The sequence below is a fragment of the Salpingoeca rosetta genome, assembly GCF_000188695.1.
Source record: "Salpingoeca rosetta unplaced genomic scaffold supercont1.37, whole genome shotgun sequence".
NCBI classification, from domain to species: Eukaryota; class Choanoflagellata; order Craspedida; family Salpingoecidae; genus Salpingoeca; species Salpingoeca rosetta.
The window spans coordinates 603,159-614,742 of record NW_004754897.1 but is presented as its reverse complement, the minus strand read 5'-3'; the positions used below and the strand labels follow the sequence as shown (position 1 = coordinate 614,742).

At 56.7% G+C, this 11,584-nt stretch overlaps 5 protein-coding genes across 5 annotated transcripts in view; 1 reads left to right on the top strand and 4 right to left on the bottom strand.

Moving 5' to 3' along the window:
* Nucleotides 1-3,768, bottom strand: part of PTSG_10921 (uncharacterized protein) — a 6,418-nt gene extending 2,650 nt beyond the window's left edge. The window contains exons 1-10 of the mRNA XM_004988250.1: nucleotides 3,728-3,768; nucleotides 2,948-3,594; nucleotides 2,610-2,679; nucleotides 2,310-2,396; nucleotides 1,991-2,069; nucleotides 1,679-1,785; nucleotides 1,400-1,472; nucleotides 1,110-1,188; nucleotides 734-821; nucleotides 238-529 (exon numbers count right to left, since the gene is read on the bottom strand). Coding sequence (XP_004988307.1) covers nucleotides 238-529; nucleotides 734-821; nucleotides 1,110-1,188; nucleotides 1,400-1,472; nucleotides 1,679-1,785; nucleotides 1,991-2,069; nucleotides 2,310-2,396; nucleotides 2,610-2,679; nucleotides 2,948-3,594; nucleotides 3,728-3,751 — 1,546 coding nt within the window. The 5' untranslated portion in view covers nucleotides 3,752-3,768. The remainder of the gene's footprint in view (nucleotides 1-237; nucleotides 530-733; nucleotides 822-1,109; nucleotides 1,189-1,399; nucleotides 1,473-1,678; nucleotides 1,786-1,990; nucleotides 2,070-2,309; nucleotides 2,397-2,609; nucleotides 2,680-2,947; nucleotides 3,595-3,727) is intronic.
* A 233-nt stretch (nucleotides 3,769-4,001) lies between these two features.
* On the bottom strand, nucleotides 4,002-5,647 carry PTSG_10920 (uncharacterized protein). The gene has a single exon (XM_004988249.1). It carries the CDS (start codon nucleotides 5,631-5,633, stop codon nucleotides 4,284-4,286), a length of 1,350 nt encoding a protein of 449 aa, XP_004988306.1. The 5' UTR covers nucleotides 5,634-5,647; the 3' UTR covers nucleotides 4,002-4,283.
* Nucleotides 5,648-5,809: 162 nt separating this feature from the next.
* Nucleotides 5,810-7,374, bottom strand: PTSG_10919 (uncharacterized protein). The gene has a single exon (XM_004988248.1). It carries the CDS (start codon nucleotides 7,133-7,135, stop codon nucleotides 6,554-6,556), a length of 582 nt encoding a protein of 193 aa, XP_004988305.1. The 5' UTR covers nucleotides 7,136-7,374; the 3' UTR covers nucleotides 5,810-6,553.
* Nucleotides 7,375-7,782: 408 nt separating this feature from the next.
* Nucleotides 7,783-8,550, top strand: PTSG_10918 (uncharacterized protein; the record flags this gene model as incomplete). The annotated part of the gene is made up of 1 exon (XM_004988247.1): nucleotides 7,783-8,550. The coding sequence occupies one exon, from the start codon at nucleotides 7,783-7,785 to the stop codon at nucleotides 8,548-8,550; it is 768 nt and encodes a 255-aa protein (XP_004988304.1).
* A 414-nt stretch (nucleotides 8,551-8,964) lies between these two features.
* Nucleotides 8,965-10,963, bottom strand: PTSG_10917 (uncharacterized protein). Its single transcript, XM_004988246.1, has one exon. The coding sequence runs from the start codon at nucleotides 10,926-10,928 to the stop codon at nucleotides 9,261-9,263; it is 1,668 nt and encodes a 555-aa protein (XP_004988303.1). The 5' UTR covers nucleotides 10,929-10,963; the 3' UTR covers nucleotides 8,965-9,260.
* Nucleotides 10,964-11,584: the final 621 nt, after the last annotated feature.

Here is an 11,584-nt window from a genome sequence, read left to right as displayed (position 1 = left end):
GTGGGTGAGTGTTGTGTGTGTGTGTGTGTGTGTGTGTGTGTGTGTGTGTGTGTGTGTGTGTGTGTGTGTGTGTGTGTGTGTGTGTGTGTGTGTTCAATGGGATGTGTTTGGGCACGTGAGGTGTTACGATGGGGCGTTGGGACAGGGAGGGTGGGGTCATTACAGCAAGATGCAGCAAAAGCGAGAATGCCGATCAAATGGTACATGAGTAGCACATGAGCAGATACCATCCCATACCGTGCTCGTCAAGAAACGCCTGAAACTCCACTGCTGGGTCGACACCACCATCACCATCACCATCACCATCACCATCATCAGCACCATCACCTTCACCTTCACCTTCACCACCATCCACATCACGATCACTGCCGCATGCATCGCCAAATGGGGTGAGAAGGTCGTGGACGAGCACGCCCCCAAAGCCGTGCGCCATGACGGATATGGAGCCCGTGAACGAGGGGTTGTGGTGCTGGAACGATGCGATGGTGGTGTTGATGGCTGCGGCGATGGCTGCGACCATGGCCGATTTCTGCCGGCACGTGACACCATGATGGTGAAGAGGTGAATGGATGAAACCGTGACGTGGTGCACAGAGAGGTGGTTGAGGACTGTTGGCCAGGAGGATGTGTGTGTGTGTGCTTTGAGAAAACAGAGAACACACACACACACACACTCTCTCTCTCTCACACACAGTCACACACAGCAAGCGAATATGTGTGTTGTGTGTTTTTACGTGGTTGTGGTAGGCGTATGTGTCTGCGAGGATTTCGTTGACAAAACCACGCAGGTTTCGGATTGTGTTGAGCTGAACATCGCGCACGCTGCACAACAGTGGAGGGAATGGATTGGGAAGGGCGATGTCGGAGGAGGGAGTGATGATAGAGGTCCAGTGTGTGGATGTGGTGGTGTGATCGCAAGCTGTTGTCATCATGCAACCGTTTCATGCGCATGCAAACACACACAGACACACACACACACACACACACAGACACACAGACACAGACGCATACACACAGACACACAGACACAGACACACACACAGACACAGACACACACACACACAGACACAGAGACACGTCACCATGCGCGCGCGCCTCGCTGGTACGCACCTGTCGAGCAGCGACGCAGGCGTCTCCCAGTGGATTGGCAGAAACTCAACCCGACCCGTACTCTTGGACGAGCCGGTAACTGGCGTGCGCATACGGCCATGATGAGTGGCGGTGTTTGATGATGATGGAAACGATGAAGGGGATGAATTGTAAGCATTCGGTCAAGCAGGGAAGAGTTCACATTGCTTGCACCAGCACCGCACCAGCACTCAACCCCCACTCAGTCACAATGCACCGCCACCGCCACTGTCGCCATCTCCACAATGACAATCGCATGGCCTTTGACTCACGGACGAAGTGGGTGGCGATGAGCTCGGACCCGATGGAGCGGAGGGCGTCGCAGATGTCCGTCACGTCGCCAACCTGATGAACGCGATGCAGACGTTGGAGATGTGGTGGTGGTGGTGGTGGTGGTGGTGTGACGCGTCGTATGTGGCGCAATATGCAAGCAAAACCATGCACGCCCACACACGCACACACACACACACACACACACACACACACACACACACACGCACACACACACACACACACGCACACACGCACACACACACGCACACAATCACCACCTTGTCCTTCGTGACGTGAAAGCCAAGACTGCTGAGGTTCGGTCGCTCTGGTGTTGGGCCGGCAATGACGAGGACGAGGTGATCAAACGCTTCACTCGGGGCTGACCCTGCCGTGATGATGGTGGTCATGATGGTGGTCATGATGATGGTGGTGGTGTTCGGGTGTAAGTGGGTAGCACATGTCAGTGTCAGCTGACAGCAGCAAACATTCACATCTCTCGTGTGTGTGTGTGTGTGTGTGTGTGTGTGTGTGTGTGTGTGTGTGTGTGTGTGTGTGTGTGTGTGTGTGTGTGTGTGTGTGTGTGCGTGTACCCTGTGCGACGTGATCAGCGAGGCCGCGGGCAAGACGGCGCGGCTCAGACGATGCCGACTCGTAGAACACAAACAGGTGCTGGGAGGAGGGACCGGGGCAGGTATGGACAGGGGCATTGGCAGGGTGTACGAATGAGGGTTGCAGTGTTGTGTCGATAGAATGGTGCGTGATCGTTTGGTGGCCACACACACACACACACACAGACACACACACACACACACACATAGACACAGACACACAGACACACAGACACACACAGACACACACAGACACACACACAGCAGATGGACGCAACCGCCGTTACGACGACAGCAGCACCTGGTGATGGAGGACAGCGCGGTTTTGGTTTGGAAGATCAACGGTCTTCTTCCACTGCCCGGACTTGCGTGACTCTTGATACGCAATCTAATGGCGTTGGTGGTGGCGTGGTGGTGGTGGTGGTGGTGGTGATGAGGTGGTTGTGGTGAGGGTGGTGGCTGGTGAAGAAGAGGTAGGTAGGACGATGAATGTCAACCTGCAAACTCAACATTTACGATACAGGCTTAACCACACACACACACACACACTCACACACGCACACTCACTCACTCACACACACAGACACACTCAGGCACACACCTCGACAATGTCGCTGTGTTCCTCTGGCAGCGGCTGCAGCGTCGGGCCCTGACCAACAACCCACGCGCTCCTGCAAAGCAGATTCAAAACGTTAAGGCGAGCGATGAACAAGCTGCCATCACGTCTACCACGCTCCACGCTGTCGCACGCACCAGCTCACATATACAACCAAACCAGTGCAACCAATCGAATGCACCACGAAAGCATGACCAACGACTCGCTTTCCACAACCTCCTCTCCAAACCCAACACACACACACACACACACATACACACACACACACACACACACACACACACACACACGCACGCACACGCAGACATACACACAGCCCCTACCTGACGACGGGGTTGGGCTGGCCAGCCCAGTAGCGTGGAGACCGCTGGCGCTTCAGAACATCCACGGTGAATCGTCCGCTGTCGGTGACAACGACCACATCATCACCACCGATGTCGCTGTCACGGCCACGGGCGCCGCCATTGTTCGTTTCGTCGTCCTTCACCTTGTCCTTGTGCGCCTGCAGTGCAGCCTCGAGCGCGTCCGAGTCAAACTTGGAGAATGGCGACCAGGCTCCAGAGGAGTGCTGCCAGAACCAGTAGAACGGCGCATGCACGCTGTCTGCAGATGCCCCACTGCTTGTGGTGTTGCTGCTCACAGCGGACGGCGGTGCTGCAGCAGAAGGAGATGTCGCCGTGGCATCTGCGCCACCCTGCTGCTGCTGATGCATTGCTCCAGTGTTGTTGGAGTGACTGTCAGCAGCACCACCCGTATTGCCATCGTCGTCATCTGTGGCGCCGGGTGCAACCGACAGCGAGAGCTGTGCCGGCGGCGGCGCTGCGGTTTCCGTTTCGGCTTGGGCGTGTGCTTGCTCACCTCGCTGTTGCTGTTGCTGTTGCTGTTGCTGTTGCTGTTGCTGTTGCTGTTGCTGTTGCTGTTGCTGTTGCTGTTGCTGTTGAGGGACGGGAACGAGGGACACAGATCCCAACTGCCGATTGGAAACAAGGGTGCAATTGCGTGAGCGTGTGGGGAAGGGAAACGGAGGCATGCGGCCCGTGGAGCAACACCATGGAGCATTCGCGTGCATTCGTATGCATGCATGGGCATGTGACAGGACTCACGTCTGGCAAGTTGGCAAAGTCCATGACTGGCTGTCTGTCGATTGTGGAGAAATAGCCATATCTTCCACTATTATTCCAGCCAAACACAAACAAGCAAGTGTGTGTGTGTGTGATCCCTTTATTCTGTCTGTGACTGTTGTTGCATTGGTCTCACTCTCACTCTCCTAGCACTTTCACTCGCTCGTCGCATTCGCTGGTGTGCGCTTGCTTGTGTTCACTCGGTAACGCAGGAGTGAAGGCTTGACGCCATGTTCAAGCCATTGCGTCAACAAAGGTGAACGGAATATGTAATCGCATTGCACTCGTGTGCAACTACAAACTCAAACTAACATACAAGTGCATACGCAACTGACTCGAGTGCAAGAACAAACTCCTTCAGTATCAACGCTATCTTCATCCTTGAGACACAGACAAACGGGCAGTTCTGTGCTCCTGGCTCGCCGTCACGCAGCCTATCCTCTCACTTGCAGCCACCACCCTCTTCAGCTCCTCTAGTCTTGCTTTCCCCAGTTCCCGCAGTTCCCGCAGATCCTCGTTTCGTTGTTTCGCGCAACCCTCAGCAGCCAGGGTCGATGATGAGGAGGTACGGATACTTGCGGGAGTACGGCGGCGCATAGAGCTTCCCATTTGGCGCGCGCACAACACTGGTCCACCTGAACCCCGTGGACGGCAGGGGCTTGAGCGTCAGGTCAATGGTGTCGGTGAACGGATCGATGATGGCGATGGCGGAGATGTTGAAAGGTGCGGCGTAAATGTATCCGTTGTCGGCCAAAACGTTGCTGAGCCACGCCGTGCCGTGCGGTGACACGTTTGCCATGCTGGTGGTGTCCACGGTGTTGGCGACGGGGTCGATAACGAGGACGCTCGGGGCGTTGTAGGGCATGCTGTAGATCTTGCCGTTGCCTGCAAGCACGCCCTTGCTCCACTTTGCGGTGATTTCCGCCATCCCCGTGTACAGGGTCGTCGTGTCCACGGTGTTGCTGGCCGGGTCAATGATGAGCACGCTGGTTGCTGCCGCAGGCACGCCGTAAATCTTGCCGTTGCCTGCAAGCACGCCGCCGGACCACTTGAACGCGGCGTCGCCGAGGCCGACGATGGTCGTGTTGTCGGCGATGTGGTTGTCGGGATCAACAATGAGCACCGCAGAGGAGCTGTAGGGGATGCCGTAGATGAGGCCGTTGTTGGCCTCCACGCCGTCAAACCACAGCCCTTGCTGGTTCGGGGTGAACCCGGCCATGCTCGTCAGGTCAAGGGTGTGTGTTTCGGGGTCGATGACCAGCACGGCGGTGGCGCGGAGCGGAATGGCATAGATGCGGCCGTTGCGCGCCAGCACGCCGCCAGACCACTTGAAGGTTTCCTGATTGATGGGGGAGGCGGGAAAAGGGCTGAGCAGCTCGAGGTTGACGGCCCTGGTCTCGGGGTCGATGATGTACACGGCGGGGCCGTCGCTTGGGATGCCGTAGATGAGGCCGTTGTTCGCCATCACACCCTCAAACCACACGTTGCTGTTGGCGCCGAGGCCTGACAGCACGGAGGCAGACACGGACGGCGGGAAGGCGCGGCACGTCGCCGCCCTCAACTGCTTCACCTTTGCCGTCTGCGCCGCCGCGTCTGCTTCGAGCCGGTCCAACAACGCGTTTTGCTCCGTGATGGCGGCGCCGTGACCGGCGATGGTGCTCTGCTGTGAACGCAGCAACGCCAGCACATCGACGCCATTGAAATGTACGGCCTGGCGCACAGGGTCGTTCGTGTTGATGTGGAACGCGCCGTGCTCGTCCTCGTTCAGCGTCACCTCTGCCTGCACAGCGACGAACAGCGGGAACAAGAGGCAGCAGAGGAGGAGGACGAGGATGAGTGGAAATCGCGTGCGCGTCCTCATCGTTGTCATTGTCATCGTCGTTGTCATTGTCGCTGTGGTTGTGGAAATTTAGCAAATGATAAGCAACAACAATCGTCGATTGTGTGTGTGTGTGTGGATGTGTGTGTGTGTGTGTTGTGTGTGTGTGTGTGCGGGTGTGTGTTTGTGTTTGTGTGCGTGTGCGGATGTGTGTGTGTGTGTGCGTGGATGTGTGTTTGTGTGTGTGTGTGTCGATGTGTGTGTGCGTGTGCGTGTGCGGATGTGTGTGTGTGTGTGGATGTGCGTGTGTGTGCTTTGGAAGACGTACACAATTGCTGGTGGGTGTGCGCGGCGCTGTGTGCACTCTTGCGCGCTTGAACGTCGCGTTGAGAGGAGAAAACATGTCGCATAAAGAAAGATGGGCTGGGGCGAACACGAGAACGCAAGTGACGCCACACATAACATAACATAACATGCTAGAGACAAGAGACCTTTCGGAGGAAGCATCAGTAAGATAACACGAATAAATGCACACGAGTGAATGCACATAAAGGAACACACAAACACACACACACACTCACACACACACACAAAGAAACGGGCATGATTCATCAACTGCTAACGAGAGGAGAGGAGGAGGGCCAGAAATCACTGGTGTTGTTGTTGGTGTTGGTGTTGCTGCACATTTCGCTGCTGCTGCTGCTGTTGTTGCTGTTGTGGTGGTTGTTGCACATGTTGGAGCAGAGGTAGCAACAACAGCAGGTGTATCAGCTGCTGTTGTTGCTGCAAAGCCTCCTGCTGGGGGCGTGGCGCTGGAGGGGGCAGCACACCACCCCGTTTGCCGTCACCATCACCGCCATCGCCGTTACCATCACCCGCTGCCAATGGGTGTGGGCAAGTCAAATCGATGCACAGGTCATCGCCACCATTGATGCCGAGTGTGAACGCGCCAAAGTGCGATGCTGGTGGATCTGTGCCTCTTGTAAAGCTCATGGTGTTAAGACAAGCCGGGGTGGTCCTTGATGCGGCGATTGCGTCCAAATGTGACGCTTATGAACGACGATTGCGGGTAGCAAGGGTATTGGCGACGTGAGCAAACCTGTCGCATGGGGCCAGAAGATGTACAGCTGCTCGGCTTCGCTTGTAGCTGCAGTCAACGCGCGCGCGCTGTGGTGTGCAGTACACGTGAAGTGTGTGTGTGTGTGTGTGTGTGTGGGCGCGAGAGCTCTGGCTGTGGTGTTGGGGGTGGGTGTTCTTGTCGACGAAACCGCTGGCGAGGAGGGCGATGCTGTTGCTGCAGCTGTCGTGGAGCGTGGAAGAAAGTGAAGGGTGTGGTCGGGGGGGGGGCGTTTCTGTTGTGGCTGGCGTTGCTGCGTTGACAGCACAACAGCTGATTGTGTGAATGTGTTCGCAGCGAACGAAGAACGCGGTAGCAACACGAATGTTATTTTCTTCGAACGAGACAGGTCATCGGCGCTGCGCGCGTGTGTGCGTGTGGTGACTGACTCTGTATCTTTGCTTTCGCAAACGAAGAAGTTGGCGCAGTGTGGGAGGTGCTTGTGCGCTGTCATGCTCTGCTGAGTCGAAGCGTGCTGCGTGCAGTGGCTCGAGTCGTCAGGGAATACAAAGGAATATGCTCCTCATGATATCATCCCTGCTGTACCACGGCTATCAAGGGCAGCGAGAAGAGAGTGGAGGAAGAGCGTGAGTGACGACGTTGCTTGCATGATACCTGGGTTGCTTGCTGGTTTGCTTGCTTGTGCACTTGTGGTATGTCTTGACATGAAGCAAGGTCTCGTTAACATCGCAGGACACACACAAATGCAAAAAAAAATGTAGCACTCACCGCAAAGCGTGCCACGCTGCTAGCGCATCACAACGCATCATGTGACGCGAGGTGTGTGTCTTTGTCGTCAGCTGTCTTGGTGGCATTGTGCTGGTGTGACTCCGCTTCAGACAGTGAGAGTGCGTTTGTGTGCTGTTTTGTTTGTTGCTGGCGGTGAGCAGCGTTGGATTCGGCGGCACTTAGGGAAGATTGTTGAAAATCTTTATGAATTATCGGCAGGGCGCGGACCTTTGCTCGTCTCTGTCTCGTCACACACACACACACACACACACACACACACACACACACACACACACACACACACACACACACACACACACACACACACACACACACACACACACACACACACACACACACACACACACAACGATGCCGCTTGCGAGCGAGGAAGCTGTGGCAAAAGCCTACAACGCGTGTGCCAAGGAATATGACGAGGTCATGATTGCGGAAGTGAAGACGCCTTCGTACGAGCAACAGCTGGCCCAATTTACAGACGCCGTGGCCCAAGTGATGTGCGATCGCCCCGCCCCGGACATGGAGCGTGGGCGCTCGTCTTGGTGGGTGCTTGACATGGCATGCGGCAGCGGCAACATGCTGGAGATTGTGGATGCCAAGCTCTCACAGCACACCGGCGACGATACGCAACGTCAGGCCACAGCTACAGCAGAGCAAATGGCGCAGGAGCAGGGTGCCCGCAAACCAAGGCTGCTTGGCATTGATGTGTCTGCGGAGATGGTGGCCATTGCCAAGACGCGACTGGAGCCGGTCGGACACGATGCACAGCAGGGTACAATGCTGTCACTGCCCACAATTGACGACGGCACGTGTGCGGGCATGATCTGCTACTTTGCGCTGCACCACCTGGACGAAACACAGGTGAAGGCGGCGTTTTGTGAATGGGCGCGCGTGCTGGCACCAGGCGCACCGCTGCTGCTCGGCTACTGGGTTGGCGATGGCAAGCCTTACTTTGAGGAGGGCTTGCAAGTGGACATTGTCAACCACAGGAGCGACGTCATCGACAAGCTCTTGCTTGACGCCGGCTTCGCCATCGATCCAGAGAACGTGACGCAGCAAGAGTTCGAGTCAATGGGTCTTTCTGCTCACTACACCATGGCAACGCGCAAGGCTGGCCAGTGATGCTCTGGCGGGGAGAAGTGTGTGTGTGTTTGTGTGTGTGTTTGTGTGGGGGCGGGGGCGCTGCATCCTGGTTCTTGCTATGCGCGTGGCTAACGTTATGTAGCTGCTTGCGATGTCACGACCGTCGACTTTAGTTCCCCTGTTTTTTGAAGTGTTTGGATTGGGGGGGGGGCAATTGAAGCGGAACTTTTTTCCAAACACGACGAGCAGCAATGACACACCACACACACACACACACACACACACACACACACACACACACACACACACACACACACACACACACACACACACACCATCACACCATCACACCATCACACATGCCTGTGTTGCCTCGTCAGAGCTTGTCTTGTTTACGGCAGCATGATTAAACACGCGAGAAGGAAGTTTCCACGCTCTCGCGAATGAACCAAACAGGGGAAGAGGCAAGGTCCTTCAAGGTGAATGAATGAATGAAGGAGTAACCGAAGAAGCTGCCTAGCTGATTGGCTAAATAACGAACACACAACCAAGCAATGATGCAGAGGACGGCCATACAGAAAAACGTACACACAGACAAACGTACACAGAGAGAAACACACAGAAAACTTACGCAGAAAAGTTTACGCACACACACACACACAGAGACAGAAAAGCCTACACACACACACAGACACACACACACATAGACACACACACACACACAGACACACACATCACACCATTCCTCATCATGCCTTGCCTGTCATGCTGCTACCTACATATGGATACCACCGCTCATCCTGCGGCTCACATACCTTCTCCTCCTCAACCACTGCACCCTCATCCCCACCACCATCACCACCACCCCCTTCACTATCAGCCTTACCGCCCCCTCCCTCACCACCGTCACCCCCTTCACTACCCTCACTCTTGAATGCAAACTGAGCCGGGCAGCCAATCACGTCGCCCGTGTCCTCGTGCACACACACCTTACGCGCGGGCTTCCACGCAGCGCCGTCGCCACACGCGATGATGAACTGCGGGTCAACAATCTCCCGCACCCACAGCCACTTTGGGTAGCGGCCCTCAAACCGGTACACGTCCACCTGCGCAGGCAGCGTAATGTGCGACTCCGGCAGGCTGTCGAGGTCGTATGCGCCGCCCTGCTTCGTGCCGCAGTACTCGTATGCGAGGTGCGGTGACACGCGCAGCTCGTGGATGCCCCCGCTCGGTTTGCACATGTCGATGTTGAGCACGCGCTTGCGGACGGGCCGCAGGTGCCGCCGCGCAAACGTGCCGTTGGGCGCGCGCGTGAAGGCGAGGTTGATGTTCCAGTCCCAGTCCATGCGACGCTTGCGCTCCGGACGCAGCTTCTCGTACACGCTACGGTTGAAGGCGTAGGCGAGGTTGGAGAAGAAGGGCTGCTCCACCACGGCGGCGTCCGGGTCGCGGAACACGTGGTGGAAGCGGTTCATCTGCCCAAACACGTGCACGGCGGTCATGGAGAGGGAGGTGGTGTCGCACTGGCTCTCGCCGCGATTCTTGATGCGCATCATCGCCCGCGCCAGCTGCAGCGACGCGTTGGACAGCAGCACGTGGTCTTCCTCCAGGAACATCACGTCGCCGTCGTAGCCCTTGAGCAGCCGCGTCCACAGCGTGTCCTGCAGCCACCACCAGTGGAAGGCGAGCGGCACCGCCACGCGCACCATGTTGTCGCGCTGCATCTGCTGGAACGTCTCCCACTCCAGCTCGTGCACAATCGGCTGCCACGTGCAGAAGGTCAGCTCCTCCGTCAGCATGCGCAGGTACGCCAGGTTGAACCGGTCCATGGACACAATCACGTGCACGTCGCCGGACCCCTCCTGTTCCCGTAACCGACGCAGCACCAGCCGGTAGCTCTCGATGCGCTTGAACACGTATGATGCCACCGGCAGCCGCGGCGGCTCGTACGATGCGTAGAGCAGCCGCGCCACCGCGTTGAACAGCGGCTGCGCCGCATAGATGTGCGCCCGCACGTCGTCGCACGTGTACGCGTCGTCGGCCCTCTGCAGCAGCCGCGCAGCCAGTCCAAGCCACGCCCGCACCTGCGGCACCAAAGAGTCGCCTCGAAGATCGGCGTGCACATGGCCTGGATCCGTGACGTTGCTGAAGTACACCACATAGTCCCGCAACTCCTCCTCCTTCCACCTGCAATCGCGCTGTTGGGAGGGTGGTGCATCTGCAGCTTGCTGCTGTTGTTGTTGATGCTGCAGCTGTTGTTGTTGTTGTTGATGTTGAGGGGCGTCTGGGTTCTCTGCGTCTGCAGGTTGTGGCTGTAGTTGCTGGGTGCTGTCCGTGAAGAGCGATGTGAGGAGCGTGAGGGCTGCCACACCCAGCACAAACACCACCAGCACAAGCACGCAGTTCCGCCGCACCATCTCTTGCTTTCTTGTGGTTGATGGGAGTGATCATTGTGTGCAATTTGTATTTTTTTCTCGTTGATACTTTGCATGGTGTCGCTTGTGGGGTTGCCCGCAAGCGACACCCCATGGTTGCCAGACCAGTTGCTGTAGTTGCTCAGTTGGAGAAGGCAGAAAGCAGAAGTAAAAGAAAGCACAAGAGCACAAGACAGCAGAGCCTACGGCACCGTTGCGTATTACGCAAACAAAACAAATTAAATCACATCACATCACACATTCACACGACCCGAGCCCGTGGGTGGGTTGCACTTGTCGGGTACGTGGACCCTCCAAAGAGTGGGAAAGCGTTCGTATAAATAGGTGGGTCACACGTCGCGGCCCTGAGGCCGGCTGGAGGGGAGTACCCACTATCGAACTATGTAGTGGGTGGTTGCTAACGCCGCTGCCGCCGGCTGTGAGACGGCGCGTCTGTCGCTCGGTCCTTCCCCGTCGACCGTGTCGGTGGCGCTGCGGCCGGTCCCCGGCGGCCTCCGCGGCCGGAGCGTCCGTTGTGCCGTGGTGGTCGTTGTTGTTGTTGTTGTTGTTGTTGTTGTTGTTGTTGTTGTTGTTGTTGTTGCTGCTGTTGTTGTTGTTGTTGTTGTTGTTGTTGTTGTTGTTGTTGTTGTTGTTGTTGA

Excerpts from the sequence above, each read along its gene's own strand:
- PTSG_10920 (XM_004988249.1), bottom strand. The coding sequence starts at position 5,633 with ATGACAACGACGATGACAATGACAACGATGAGGACGCGCACGCGATTT.
- PTSG_10919 (XM_004988248.1), bottom strand. The coding sequence starts at position 7,135 with ATGACAGCGCACAAGCACCTCCCACACTGCGCCAACTTCTTCGTTTGC.
- PTSG_10917 (XM_004988246.1), bottom strand. The coding sequence starts at position 10,928 with ATGGTGCGGCGGAACTGCGTGCTTGTGCTGGTGGTGTTTGTGCTGGGT.